We start from the raw sequence: 14,098 nt of genomic DNA on the forward strand, positions 1-14,098 counted from the left end.
GTTGTTGACAATAGGAAAATATTTATAGTAAGATATTGGAGCATAGTTTACCGACGATCCCAGCATTGGAAATCCCATTCTCAATTTAACGAATTCGAAAGGAATTATGACGAGAGGGTTGAATTTCAAAGGGAATTATTATTATAGATTCAAGACAATACCATATTTTCTCTTTTCTCATACAATAATATGTACCTATCTCGAGAAAATCGTATTTATACTTATAGCAAATCATAAGGTATCATATAACATGCGATTTTTTTTATACACGTATGATAATCCTTGTCTACCTAGAGGTATAGGCAGGGCCCCCGCAAGGGCTACTGCCGGCTGTGTGCATAAACCTATTTTGGCATTCCTAAGGCTTTTTGGATCATTTCTTTATTCATTTTTTTGAAAGTATGTAGGTAGGTAGGTGCTTGAATTAAAACAAAAAACTGAACCTTATCACATTTATTTGTTAACTAGAATATCAAAATTAACCAAACAGAATAAAAACATTAACAAAATAAATTCTTATTTACATCCATTTTAAAGCGTTTATTCATTTAATGGGTTATAGATACGTTGTTTATAAATACTATAAAATAACCCAAAACTAAAAATCACATTTTTTTAGAAACGTATAACAGAAATATTGCCTATAATATCACCCAACTTCAGTCTTTATCAAAATATTTTGATAAAGACTGAAGTTAAGTCGAAACGTCATTTTTTTTATCAATCTTTCTAAAATTATTGAAAAAAAGCTAATCAGGCTGTACTTGAAAATATGCAGATAGAATTATTGAAAAAAAAATTTAATTTTGAGAAAGATCTTTCGCCAGACGCTACAGGCAACGACAAAAGAATTTTTAATGAAATGCCTGTGTTCGGAAGGGTGGAGATTGAATTGTTTTCAAATATATATCGTAAAATACTTGAGGGGGTCAGTTTCCTCAAGTAACGAGAACAATTTTAACGTTTTGATTTCATTAAACAAATCATTCGAGTCTATATTCTTATTATACTGATCTGTCAGTCGTTTTGCAAGAAAATAACGTTTTAAAAAATCGCTGTCACCCAATTTGAATTCGAATCATATTAATTCAATAGGTAAAATCGGTTTCTTGAATAGCTTGAAGTTTGATTCATAATTAAAAAAGAAAACGAATTTTAAAGGTAGTTTTTCGTTCATGAAGGGTCTAATCTCGGTGTTCATAGTTAGTTTTGGTTTAAATTTTCTCCTCACCGTCAGTAACTGAGGAAATTATGTAAGAGGGGGGGCCCTGGGTGTAAGGCTTAGTATTTTTTTTTATTTTCATGAATGAACTGCATTATTTTCAATTTTTTGTTTAGTTCCATGTTTTTTTTTTAATATATTCCGACTATGTTAATTAAACGTTTTTTCTTCTTCATTCTTTATTTAATCTTGCTTTCCATATAGCTTTTATTTGTTTATTATTTCTCATTCTAGCCATGTGTTTTAGCTTGTTGCATTGTATCGTTTCAAATATTGATTTGCTGCTAATTTTGCTTGTTTTCTTTATCATAGTGAATACTGTATCTCTATTGCATGTATCATTCTTTTGCTCTGTCTATCAGTACCCAGCTTCAACTCCCCTTTGTTATGTCTAACTGTCTTCTTTTGCTTTTCCAACTTTTCAACTTTGGTTCCCATATTTCTCTACTTGTGTTCTTTTCCATATATTTTGGTACCGTTTAATTATTAGAAAGGTTGTCGCTCCATTTCTTACGGGGTCTGTCAAGGCCTAAGGGCGACTTGTCTCTATCTATTTTGACCATTCCGTCGTCATTCATTCGATCTATGTGTTCGTTTAACTCTCTGTTTCTTTCCAATATCCATTCGTCTACGTTGTCAATCTTGCATGTTCTTCTAATTTTCTCGCTTCTCTCCCTGTCAAAAAGTGTTTTTTCAGCGATCCTACGCACTATTTTCATTCTCGGTGTTCTCATTGTTCGGTGTGTCTAGTCTGGTTTCCGCTGTGTATGTTAATACAGGCCGGATGACAGCCTTGTAGATAGGAATTTGGTCTCGATTCCGATATTTTTGTTTCGGAAGATTCTATCGTTCAGGTAAGCTGAGGTTCATGCTGCTTTTGCCACTTAGTTTCTTCTATATCACCGTATCCTGATATTTCTATACCTTGATATTCAAATTTTATGTTTTGTTGTATAATTTCATCATCTACAACCAGTTTGCATCTGATAGGTATTTTTGAAGTGGTAATGAATTTCGTTTTTTTGTAGATATCTTCATTTCTAAAACTTTTACCGTTTTGTTATTTGAATAGTAATCTCTGTAGATCATCTTCTGCAAACAGAACACCATCATCGGCATGGCATAGGATCTTGATGTCTTTGCTCTCCATTCTATACTACTCTTTCAGGTTACGAGTGCTTTTTATTACTTCCATTACGTCCATAATGATGTTTGTTCTATTAACGATTGTAAAGAAATGGAAAGCTTCCTACTTTGGCAACATTTTTAGAAATCAAAAATATGCCTTGTTACAGCTGATCATGGAAGGGAAGACAGAAGGCATGCGCGACCTGGGTAGAAAGAGATTTTCATGGTTGAAAACCCTTCGAGATTGGTTCCATGTACGTGAAGCCGTAAATCAAATACGCATGACTGAAGATCGTGAGAAATTCCGATGGATGATTGCCAACCTTCATTAGAATAAAGCAGGCACTGGAAGAAGAAGATAACGATGTTGAACAATATAATTATGTAGTTCTTTTCCGCATCTTTTGGTATCACTTATTAGATCCCTCAAATCATTAACTAAATCGTATTCAACCTATAATAACCCATTATCAATTTCTTATATTCTCGTTTTGACGTTTTAATTATGTCATCCATTACTATTGAGAACAACAGAGGTATCAGAACTTCTTCCTTCCCCTTACGAAAATGTAATTTTTGGTGAATACACTTCTTTGTGTGCATCAGTCTTTTAGGTACATTTTTCTGTTTTAGGCTATCCCAAACAAATTGTTTTCTCCACACTATTGTAAACTTGTTATAGCTCAAGAAAAGCAATGTGTACTTCAGTTTTCCTGTTTTTTATTAACTATCTAATTGTGTGTGTCATAATTTTTGTAAACTGTATCCTTTCATGAGCTCCCTTTGAGCTTCACCTAGTTGATCCTCAACAAATGTGCGTATAGTTAGTAAACAGTGTTGACTGAAGTAACCTTTTTATAATTTGTCCAAATCCTGGTGTTTTCTTTCGTATTTATTAGAATCAGAACTGTCTTTCTTTCTCTATTCGTTGATTATTCTCAGTAAAAATAGACCAGTATTATTCACCTAGATTTATCATCATTTCCAATGATATCCTAACATGTGTCGCCGAGTTCCCCCTTTTTAATGGTTTCTCTTATCTCCTTCATAACTATTGTTTCTTATTTTTTATTATAATCCATGTCTAATTCTTCATCTTCTTCTTCTTCTTCTTCAACAAGTTTTTTTAGTTGTAACTTCTCTCTTAACTTCTGTGAACATTCTTTTTGTTTCCTATGATGGACACCAGTCTCTGGAGATTATAACGTGGTTATCGAAACGTGCTTGTTGTTACAAAATAATCTTTTCTGTCAAATATTCCTGAATATAACTTGAACTATAAGATAGGTAGGAATTGTTTATAACATACTTTTAAGATTATTTTATTGTTAAACTAATGAAAATACTACTTATTACAAATATGTGGTAAGATATTCAAATTGAATATGGACTTGATCTCATTGGACAACTATTACAAGGATAGTCCCAGAAATACCTAGACCTAGAGATGGTGGTAGTGTCTTAAAAACTACCACCACACAATCCATAGAGCATATGTTTCAAGTTGGAAGACGCCACGTTGTTTAGTATTGGTTTGGAAGCCATCAATAGTCAACGTTTTCATTGAATTTGTAAAAATGGAAAAAATTGCTCATCGTTCTGTAATACAATACTTGGAAGGTGTTAGTCCAAGAACCGGATCCAAAGGAGATGAGGACTGTTCCATCTGTGAGCAAAATCATGGCAGTTTTTTGCGTGTGGAATGGATAATCTTAAAAAAGGGAAAACTATCAACGGTGAGAATTATGCAAACTTAGTGCAACGTTTGAGCAAAGAAATTAAGAAACAACGTTCGCAGTTAGCCAAGAAGAAAGTGTTGTTTCCTCAATACAATGCACCAGATCACAATTCCGTGAATTAAAGTTAAAGTTGCTACTCAATACATCCTATTCGCCAGATTTAACCCCCTTAGATCATTTTCTGTTCCCAGACTGGAAAAAGTGGCTCGGTGGTCAAATATTATCAAAGATTTTCCAACAATGAAGAGGTGAAGTTGGCAGTTAATGGTTATTTTGAGGAGGTTGACGATTCTTATTATAAAAAGAGTATCGAATTTATTTCTTGGAAAAGTGTATGGAGCTAGAAAAAGAGATTATTTGTTTGTCCAGGTACTTCTAGGACCATCCTTGTAGCTAAGAAGATTTCGAATTTGATCTATAAGGATCCAAACTTTTGTTTTTTTTTTCAAATTGTACTTATATTATTTTTTACATTATGATAAAACTGTTCAATACATTAAAAGAATCTATTCCTTACAGTTTATTAGATGAAAATTCTCTTTTTGGAGTAGGTATCCCCGTGGAATTCTTTCCTCTTACTCACAATTGCGTTTAAAATTTAGTAGGATATTTAGGATAAAGTAGATAAGTTTCAGTTCATCTCCGATCTCTGGAGACGATAACTTGGTTATCGAAACGTGCGCCGGACAGTTTAAGTGTGAATTCTGGCCTAAAGGTAGTAAATAAGGTATTCAACGTGATAGGTTATATCTTCTTTCTATCCTCCAAATATACAAGCCGCTTCGAAAAGAATCGTCTGATATTATAAGTTTATATTTTCAAAACAAGTTGATAAAACTTATTCGCATACCATTTTTTAAAACTTTCAAGAAACATGGATTGTTTATTTATAAATTGGAAGATCGACAATAGCTTATAGAGCAGGAGTGATGAGCCTTGCAAAGAAATACAAACCAATGGAGAAATAAGACTTTTTAATTACGAAATAAGGAACAAGATTGTCAGATGCAACAAGAAAACTTGGTGTTTATTCATGTAAACTGTAAACAAAAGAAATATATGAAACAAATATCCAGCGCACCATCCCTTAGCCAGAATTCCTTTACTGAATTTTTTTATTTGGGAATAGACATTTAATCAGCAACTAGACTCCTCCTAGTTTTATGTAAACATCAAGGAACCGTCTTTATTATGTACTCCAACTGATTTGGTAGGTTTTGGAGCACGTCCTACACATCGCAGTAGATAGAAGACGTTCCAGAGTCTCAGAGACTTGCGGGAACTAGAATTTGATTTTGAAATTCTCATAATTCCTCAAACTTCTTCTAGAAGACGGTTGCCAATCCTCGTGCGTTCTTGATCCTGGCTGGGACCTTGTATACAAGTCAATACTCTAACGGAAAAGTGAACAAATCTGGTCGTTGTTCTATGGTGACTCCATATATAACTTTCCTGTTCCCTCTATACGCACCCCAAAGTAGGATCAGGATCTTCACATATATGGTCTTGGTCGAATTTGGTAGACTGCTTTCGATTTTCCATTTGTTGATGCGGTAAATGGAGTCATTGATTCTTTTTTTTTTCTAAATAATGTAAGAAAATACTTTTCTCCTCTTTGAGTTGTGTCACCAGACCTTATTCTTTGAAACTGCTGTGAATTCTATATCGTAGCGTTTTTCTATCATGTCGCTAGCAACTTGAAAATTTAATCGAATCAATTCGTGTACATCGTCAATCTTTCTTTCCAATGGATCAGTCAATATTTTGCTGGATATTCCTCCCAGCCAAATTATAGATCACAATGAAGCCTCATTCCGAGTCCAAACAGAATTTTCACAGTTATTTTATTTCACTAGTAAAATCATTGATAACAAGTCTAAAAGCCAATCTCTCTGGTGATTTTGGACGGGTATCTTCCAATGTTGATAAAAGACAGTTTTTCTTGTTTTCTTGATTCTCAGTACATGTTTTCGAGATGTTCGAAATGTTTTCTTTGATATTTAGGAAAGAAAACTTATCACGGAGGTCTGTCTTTAGCTAATTACTATGTGAAAACTTTAACAGCAACTGTTCACGGTACCAAAAACTAGATGCTGGCGATTGACAATTTTTCACAACATGTTAAATATAGCTGCAATCAACTCTTTTGTAATTTATAACTTCAATAGTCATAAGGTAAAGAATAAACCAATTTCGCGCAAAAATTTCATGCTAGAATTGACTAAAGAACTTATAAAGCTCTGGTTGAAAGTGAGGAAAAAATGGAAAGTATGAGTCGAGCAATATTACAAGATATTTATTTTATTTTAAATCAAGATATGCCAATAAAAAATGAACAACAACTAATTATTATCAATTCAACATCTGTATATTTGAGCTAAACTTATATTAAACTATTTCTAACTGTTCCAATATTAGTTATCGTTACATTTACGATAGCCTGGTAATTACTGCACCCTCAGACAGGTCTGGTACTCTAGAGTTGAGACAATTTTATTTAAGTGCAGAATTTCTATAAAAGAAAAGTTTTGTGTTGTTTCTGAGTTTTCACAATTTATTCTCAAGTTCTAAATAAACAAGAGCCATAAGTAATTTGGAACGCAATGTAAGCAATTCAAAGTTTGTAGTACCCCCTCTTAGTGCATAATATTTTTTTCAAATTCAATTTGTGAATTTGATACATGGATGAACACAAATTAAAATCACCCATTCAAATTCTTGCAAATAATTATTCAAACTTTTTTATGTTAAAGTTTCAAAGGTACAACAGTTTCCTCTAAAGTGAAATAAATAGTAACTACAGCTACGGTCTGGAATATCTTGAAACTATGGGTTCATAACACTGACAAAAAGTACATTGGAGAAGCTTAAAATGCATAATTTCAATTAGCATCCAATAAATTTATTTCCTATCATTGTTCTAGTATATTTAAAAAATGATTACATCTAACTAGATTTTAAATTGAATTATCCCAAATTGTTTGTTAAATATCTCACCGATTGTGCCAAATGGTGCCGTTAATTAAAACTTTTCTCATCTTGTTGATGCTCAAGTACCTACTTAAGAAGTTTCAAAGAGACCTATTAGTCTTTCCGCCGAAACAAAGCCGTTTTAACATGACTAATGGGCAGGCAATAAGCAACCAATCCAAAGGGTCGACACGTCCAAACCCTAGATTGGCGTTGTTTGTTGAACGATCACGTATGCTCATCAATCTTGACGTCTCTCTAGAGACTAGAATATTATCTCATTTTGGTCTACACACACGTTATTCGTATGTAGGTAAATTGCTAGAGCATTCAAATTTACGGTTGACGTTTTTGGAGTTTATTAGTGTTAACTTGACATTTTTTCAACCGTATGTGTGTAAATGACTTTATAGCTTTCGATTTTGCGCTGCTGGGAACCATTACGAATATCGGGAAAGTAAAAAATAATAGAAAGGGGAATTCTACTCAGTAAATCATTGTCAGTAATTTATTAAAAATCATTCGTGAAGCTCCCTGAGTAGGAATCAGACTCAGATATATTGGTTACACAATGCAAAGTAAATTTTTTTCTTGAACCATATTTCATTTTTCGGTTTCTTAGTTTTGGTATTCTATTAAAAAAGTTATAACGGCCTAAGACTTATGTTTCGTCTCAAAATATGTGGTTTTAACCAATTCGATATCTGATAAGAGAAATTTGAAGTGTGTGGAAGCGAAACAAATATTTTAATATTATAAGAACTACTATTTTGAATGTTTATTATAAAAGGGTGTGCTGGAGGGTTGGTTTTTTTGATTAAAATGTTATTTATATCTCCAGATAACACACAGGAAGACTAAAATTCAAAATCGTTTGCTTATATTAACCGATAAATTTTTTATGCCCAATCAACAATCTTCATTTTCAACACTTTCGTTATCAATCGGTTCTTGGAACCTTCGGGCTCCGCTATAACTCATTAGTTCTACCTACCACATAGTGGGACAAAAATTGAAAAATTCAGAGCAACTTTGATCGTGCAATGATACGTATATTAATACAATAATACAAAGGCCATCTAAAACTTTATAAAGATATGAAGTCGGCAGTAAAAATCTAGATCCTCCACAGTCAACAAAAACACTTTTCACAGTATATGTGCTTCAAATTATCTAATTATACACTCTTCAGTTTCCATATTATCAGGTAATTTGTCCAAATGTATGGCACACAAAGAATAAGAAGGAAAAATAGGAAAAATGAGGACTGCAGATGGACATAGAAAAGACACTGTGCTTACGTATAGAAAAGGATAATACTACTAGAAAACAACGAACAAAAATAGGAGGGGCTGGAGAACAGCAAATAAAACCTCAAGGTTAATTCTAATCAGGAACGACCCAATAAGAAAAGAAAGTAACATGAAAGGATCAATTATAGAACATACTGAGAAAACGCAGTGATTTGGTACGGGCACGTGCTGATGATTGGTGAGAAAAGATTACCAAAAAAATATAATGAAAAGGATTCTACTGAAAAAGATGAACATCAAGATTATTTTAGATGTATGCAGGAAGTGAAATCAATGATTGTACGAAAAATGAATGATAAGAATTGCAGCGACAAGAAAATGTGGCAAATAGGCATCGGACAATTGACAACTAACTACCTGACGTCTTTTCTGCTACTTTTTTCACACAAATTCAAATTTCTTGAACATCAAACTGTTCTAAAGGCTAAATAACTAAGTGGATACATCATGAAAATGACATTCGAGAATATTTTGTTGTGTTGATTCTTCGGAAACGCTTTAAATCTTCATCTGAATGAAACACAAGATATCACTTGAGGTCCATATAAGTACAAGAACTTTATGAACTAAAGGTGCTATATAAACTAGATCAAATTTTCCAATACCTCGTTTCCAAACAATATGTTGAACATTTTATATTAATTTGGAAACTATTCACCATAGCTTGCAAAATTACTCCAAAAAACCTTATCATATCTTCTATCTAATACTTAATTATGATCTTAAATTTATTTTATGAGTAAATTTTATTGATTCTTAAATTTCTCTCAAACTCATTTTGTTAGTTATCGTTTTTGAAAGACAAATCTATAATTTATGTGAAGAATGCATTCCATGACGCTTATCCGTGCATGAATACCAGATAAACTAGATAAAAAAAATATGGAATCACCATTTCTGCAAACATGTCTTAAATATCGTTCATATCTCTTGAGCGGGCTTTAAAAATACATTTTTGCGTCTTAGATGATGTGGCGCCGTGAACCTTCCCCCTTACCATATCAAATCACATTGCCTATGCTATATTAGTAGTTTTTCTGTTTATTATTGGTTGAGTATGCTGCAGTTTTCCAATTTGTTTGAACACACGTTATGTGGTACATTAATGCTTGACCTCATGTACGATCTTGAAAATCTTCCTGTACACGTCAGTGAAGAATCCCAACAACTTCACACAAAGTCTCAACTTGCTGCTTCGATCCATTTTATTAAAGTAGAGCTTCAACGAACGTCTTTAGGAATGTCTTTGATTGAGTTTCGCACTGTTATAACATTTTTGACTAGAGAGGAATTTACACCAACACGAATCAAAAATAGAATGGACGGTGACTTGTGTCCATAATTTTCCATAACAAGAATTGGTCTGAGCTAACTCTAAAGATGAGGCTTATGGTGACATGTTCTGTACAGTGTGTTGAAATAGAAGGAAAATATATTAAAAAACAATTTTGATTAATGACCTTTCTTTCTATGTTAGGCTAAGAATTCACTGACCTTATTTCGAACATTATCAAAGATTTCTGTTTTAAATGACTGTTTTAGGACTATCATCAAGACCTTTTATTTCAATTAATTTTCATCGTAAATTGATTTTTTAAGAGGTATATATCAAGTAGATGCATCATTTTGCACTTTTAAAAATGGCTGTGTTATAATATCCAGAAAATTTTCTTGTCTCTGTTCTTATACTCTCAATTAATCATAAAATAAGAGGTTACTTACCAGCAGGGCTCTCTGCGATCCAATAGGATTCATCCAAAGTATAATCGGCTTCTGAAATAAAAAAAATATACATTAGGAAAGTAAATATATTACACATTAGGCACTCTAGACCAAATTGAATATAAGAAACAGAAAAATGAAAAAAAGAAAGAAAAATTCAGTTAGATATGTTGATAAAATAGTAATTAGTAACATATTTCAAGAAGTCTATTCTAGATATTGAAAAATAAGGTGAGATTAAGGAAAGGTTCAATGTAATAAGACCTCTTTCTATGTGGGCGATTTCAAACTAATGTATAAGCATATGAGAATCTCAAATGACCGACTGGAGAGAAGCTTTGACAACTTCTAATTATTTTGTATCATACCGCTGTTGTCGCTCGCAAAAACGGCTCAAAACGGTTCACAAGGACTCTGTCTTTTGCCCCACCACGTGTGTGCATTATTGTCTGTGAAAGAATTCATTCCTCCAGTGAAAAAGCAGCAATCAATAATATTAGATACACCGACGATACAGTAATAGCGAATAATAATGATGAGCTACGAAATATTATGCAAAAAATTTACGCAGAAAGCGGACTCTCCTTAAATAAATTTGATAGAAAGTCAAGACATAGATAGAGTGCAAATAAACGCATTTCATGGAACCACACTAAACGAAACTGGGACCGGGCATCAGAAATACCATCACAGATAGAAAGAGGTCGAGCTACGTTTAACAACATGAAGAAACTATATACCAGTAAAGATACTCTTCTATAACTAAGATTAAAACTAGTTAGGTACTACAAATTTTCTGTTTTGTTCAATGGTGTAGAAATCTGGATCACAGATGGGGCTACTTAAAATATTGTAGAAGATCGCAGAAGAATTTAATAGAATTGGATCCTGAAAATACTTAATTAACTAACTCTTGCCAATTTTGCATATTCCAGGTAAAGTGTATTGTGGTGGTAAAACTGATTGTTTCAAGAATTATTCACATCCATGTCAATCGCGTGTCTCTTAACGTCAATCCACAATTCTCCACAATTCTATCGAATTAAGAGCTCCGCTGGTGTCGCTCTTGTTGCTGCTTTTTTCCACCCAAAAGGGATGTGATACTAGAAATATGGGATTTTCAGGCTTACGGGAGAAAAAATTGTTCAGCGCTTCACAACGACTGGAGTGTGTCAAAATTAACGGTATATGGATCTAATATTATTTGAAAATTATTTATTATTTTCCATTTCTATCATCACAAATGGATTTAATATGTATTTTCTTAGGGGTAGCATATTTAAAATATGAGCAGTCAACTTTTTAGCTCGATATCTCAAATCTCAAGCATTTTTGTTGAATTGTGAGAATACTACAATACCAGAAAACATAAAAATGTAGTAAAAATCTTGTTGGAAAATAAGATTGACATATGGTATATAGCAAATGCTTACTTGTGATATACGAGATATCTGGCTATTAAATAACGAAACTGGTTACAAAAAAGGTTCGCTCGGGTCCTTTTCAAAGCCGTTCTCATTCTAACCTTTGTAAACTCTCAAGGAAATCTTAGTAGACATGTTGAAACAAGAGCTTTTGGTCAGAAGTCAGATTTTTTGGCACCAACGTCGCATAGACTTTTGTCATATGTAATTCCTCGTGCAAAATTTTCCAACCGTATCTTTATCGGCATCTACAGCCTCGGTAATCATCCGGATGCTCATTCGACGATCTGCACGCACAATTTAGTTGATTTTGGTTACTGTTGAAACAGTCACAGAGCGACCTGGGTGATGGTCACCTTCAGTGCTCTCTTGGCTCTCACTAAAGCGCTTACGCCACTCAAAAACACGCGCAGGAGATAGAGAATTATCCCCATAGGTCTCTTGCAACAATTTATTGCACTTAGTCGGGGTTTTTTCAATTTAACGAGAAATTTGAGACCATTACGTTGCTCTACTGTACAAATACTATAATAGTAACGCAAACGTGTTTTGGACGTGCATAGACAAGATATCTAGATAGTCTAGATACCCAAAGCACTACTCGTTTTTCACTTCACCCGTCTAGGGCGCCCAATGGGCGCGCAGTCTCGTTATTTAACAGCCAGACCTCGTATCGATAGCCTCTTCCATCCATTCAACGTTACTGAGACGGTAGTTTATTTTGTGAACGGCCATTCACCGCAGTTTGTTGACATCCAGAGCAATCGTTGTTAGTCAAACTGGTAGGGTAATGCTATGGGCGTAAATGATTTTGCAGAGCTTTTTATAGAATCTCCAGTTCCATTTTCACAACGCATAACTTAAACGAATGTCAAACAGGAACTAAGCATCTAAAATTGCTCAAACTGAAATGAAAATGTCTTGATACATGCGCAAATATATTTCTAAATTTATTTAGATAAATTCTGACATCTTCGTATTTTACATGAGCATTTGGGCATAAGAAACTCAAGAGTATATACCCGAATCAAAGAGAGCGAAATTATATAAACCAACAGATAAGATTATGAATTTTGAGATACATACGAAATAAGGAGAACTACTTTCAACATTATTGAAGAAGAAAATCACAATGGAACGGAGCCATGAAGAGATGAAAGGAATTGTCACCAGCGAATATAAAATTCATTGACTTCAACCTCGAATTCAACTATATTTTCCAGATTTAACCCTAAGCAATTAGTGACTGTTTTTTGTTCTGGAACAAAATTGTTCATAATGGAAAGGATTCATAAAAGGAGAGCCATGTTGATATAATTTCATAAAAGTAATTGAATCACCCTAGAAGAAATTATCCTCATGATATTTGTCTAAAAAAATTGTTTTCCTTTATAATACCGAGGTATATATCAATAAGGATACTAGATATCATTTATTATCCTGTTTCTAGACTTTAAATGACAAAAAAGTCCATTTTAAGCTGAACAGTCATGATTTTTGAAATAGAACTTGATCGTAAATTCATTTCGATGTCCAACGGAAATTGAAGTTATCACGTGCGGAAGTTTGCTAATAATTTAGGGAGGAATCGGGAACTCGCCGGAATGCCGGAACGATTCTATTTGTAGGATTCCGAATAAATTGTTGAATATTAAATTTCATTTCAGATGACGTTTATAATCGTCTGCTGAAGTGACTACACTGGCTTACACAATTCAAACAATTATTTTTGTGCTAATAACACCAAATGCACTTTTTAAATATTATTTAGGCTCTTTTTTATTTTATGAGTTGGAATATGAAGTTGTGTTCAATATACCTTTTTAGATGCATACTACGTAGAACAAACATTCATAGTTGGAAAAGAGAGATATTTGAGAGATTCGGACCTTAAAGGCGAGCCAGGTACATATAGAAAAGTTTCATAACGATCTCAAATGCTAAAATTCATAAATAATTTTCAATACGAAGATATTGGGAAATATTTGTGACGGAAACTTGAGAACATCCTGTGGAACTATCAATTATATAATGTTGGTTTCACCTATATGTTTGTAACTGACTTTTTGGTCGTTTTGCTCTACCTTGAACGATGAAATTTTCTTTAATATTCGCATAGTTTTTAAAGACTGACCATACTTCAATAATTCGGACAAAATATCTGATTATCCTGATTATATTCACTAAGATTTATGAATTTATTTTTGTAATAATTTGTGATAATGGAAAGGAAATTCATACTTTATGAATTATTTTCAGTAATCGTAAAATTTCTTCTGATATTCTCAGACTGGGATTGACTCAGATCTATTGGTTGCAAAACGCAAAGTTAGTTTTAAGAAGTCGTAGAAAGTACCCCATGTTGTTGTAATAATAACATAAATTTTTTCATCAGTAGTTCCATCTTTCAATTTTTAATTTGAGTCAATCTAAAAGCGTGTTCTCTGCATTTTTCCTAATGTGTTTGAATAGAATTTCTCGGCACTTGAAAATGTCAAAGAAATTTCACGTTTTGTGAACTGATATACTCAGTATACAATATACTCAGTATATCATATTTACCGATAAAAATTCACTTTT

The 14,098-nt window shown here is 33.1% G+C and overlaps 1 protein-coding gene across 3 annotated transcripts in view; it reads right to left on the reverse strand.

Annotated features, from left to right (window-relative positions):
• LOC130902529 (disintegrin and metalloproteinase domain-containing protein 11) overlaps window positions 1-14,098 on the reverse strand; it is a 750,052-nt gene that overhangs the window by 274,994 nt on the left and 460,960 nt on the right. For all 3 annotated transcript variants that reach the window (XM_057814747.1, XM_057814746.1, XM_057814748.1), the window contains exon 2: window positions 10,095-10,145. In XM_057814747.1, the coding sequence (XP_057670730.1) occupies window positions 10,095-10,145 (51 nt within the window). The remainder of the gene's footprint in view (window positions 1-10,094; window positions 10,146-14,098) is intronic.

This window comes from Diorhabda carinulata, chromosome X (assembly GCF_026250575.1).
Source record: "Diorhabda carinulata isolate Delta chromosome X, icDioCari1.1, whole genome shotgun sequence".
NCBI lineage: Eukaryota > Metazoa > Arthropoda > Insecta > Coleoptera > Chrysomelidae > Diorhabda > Diorhabda carinulata.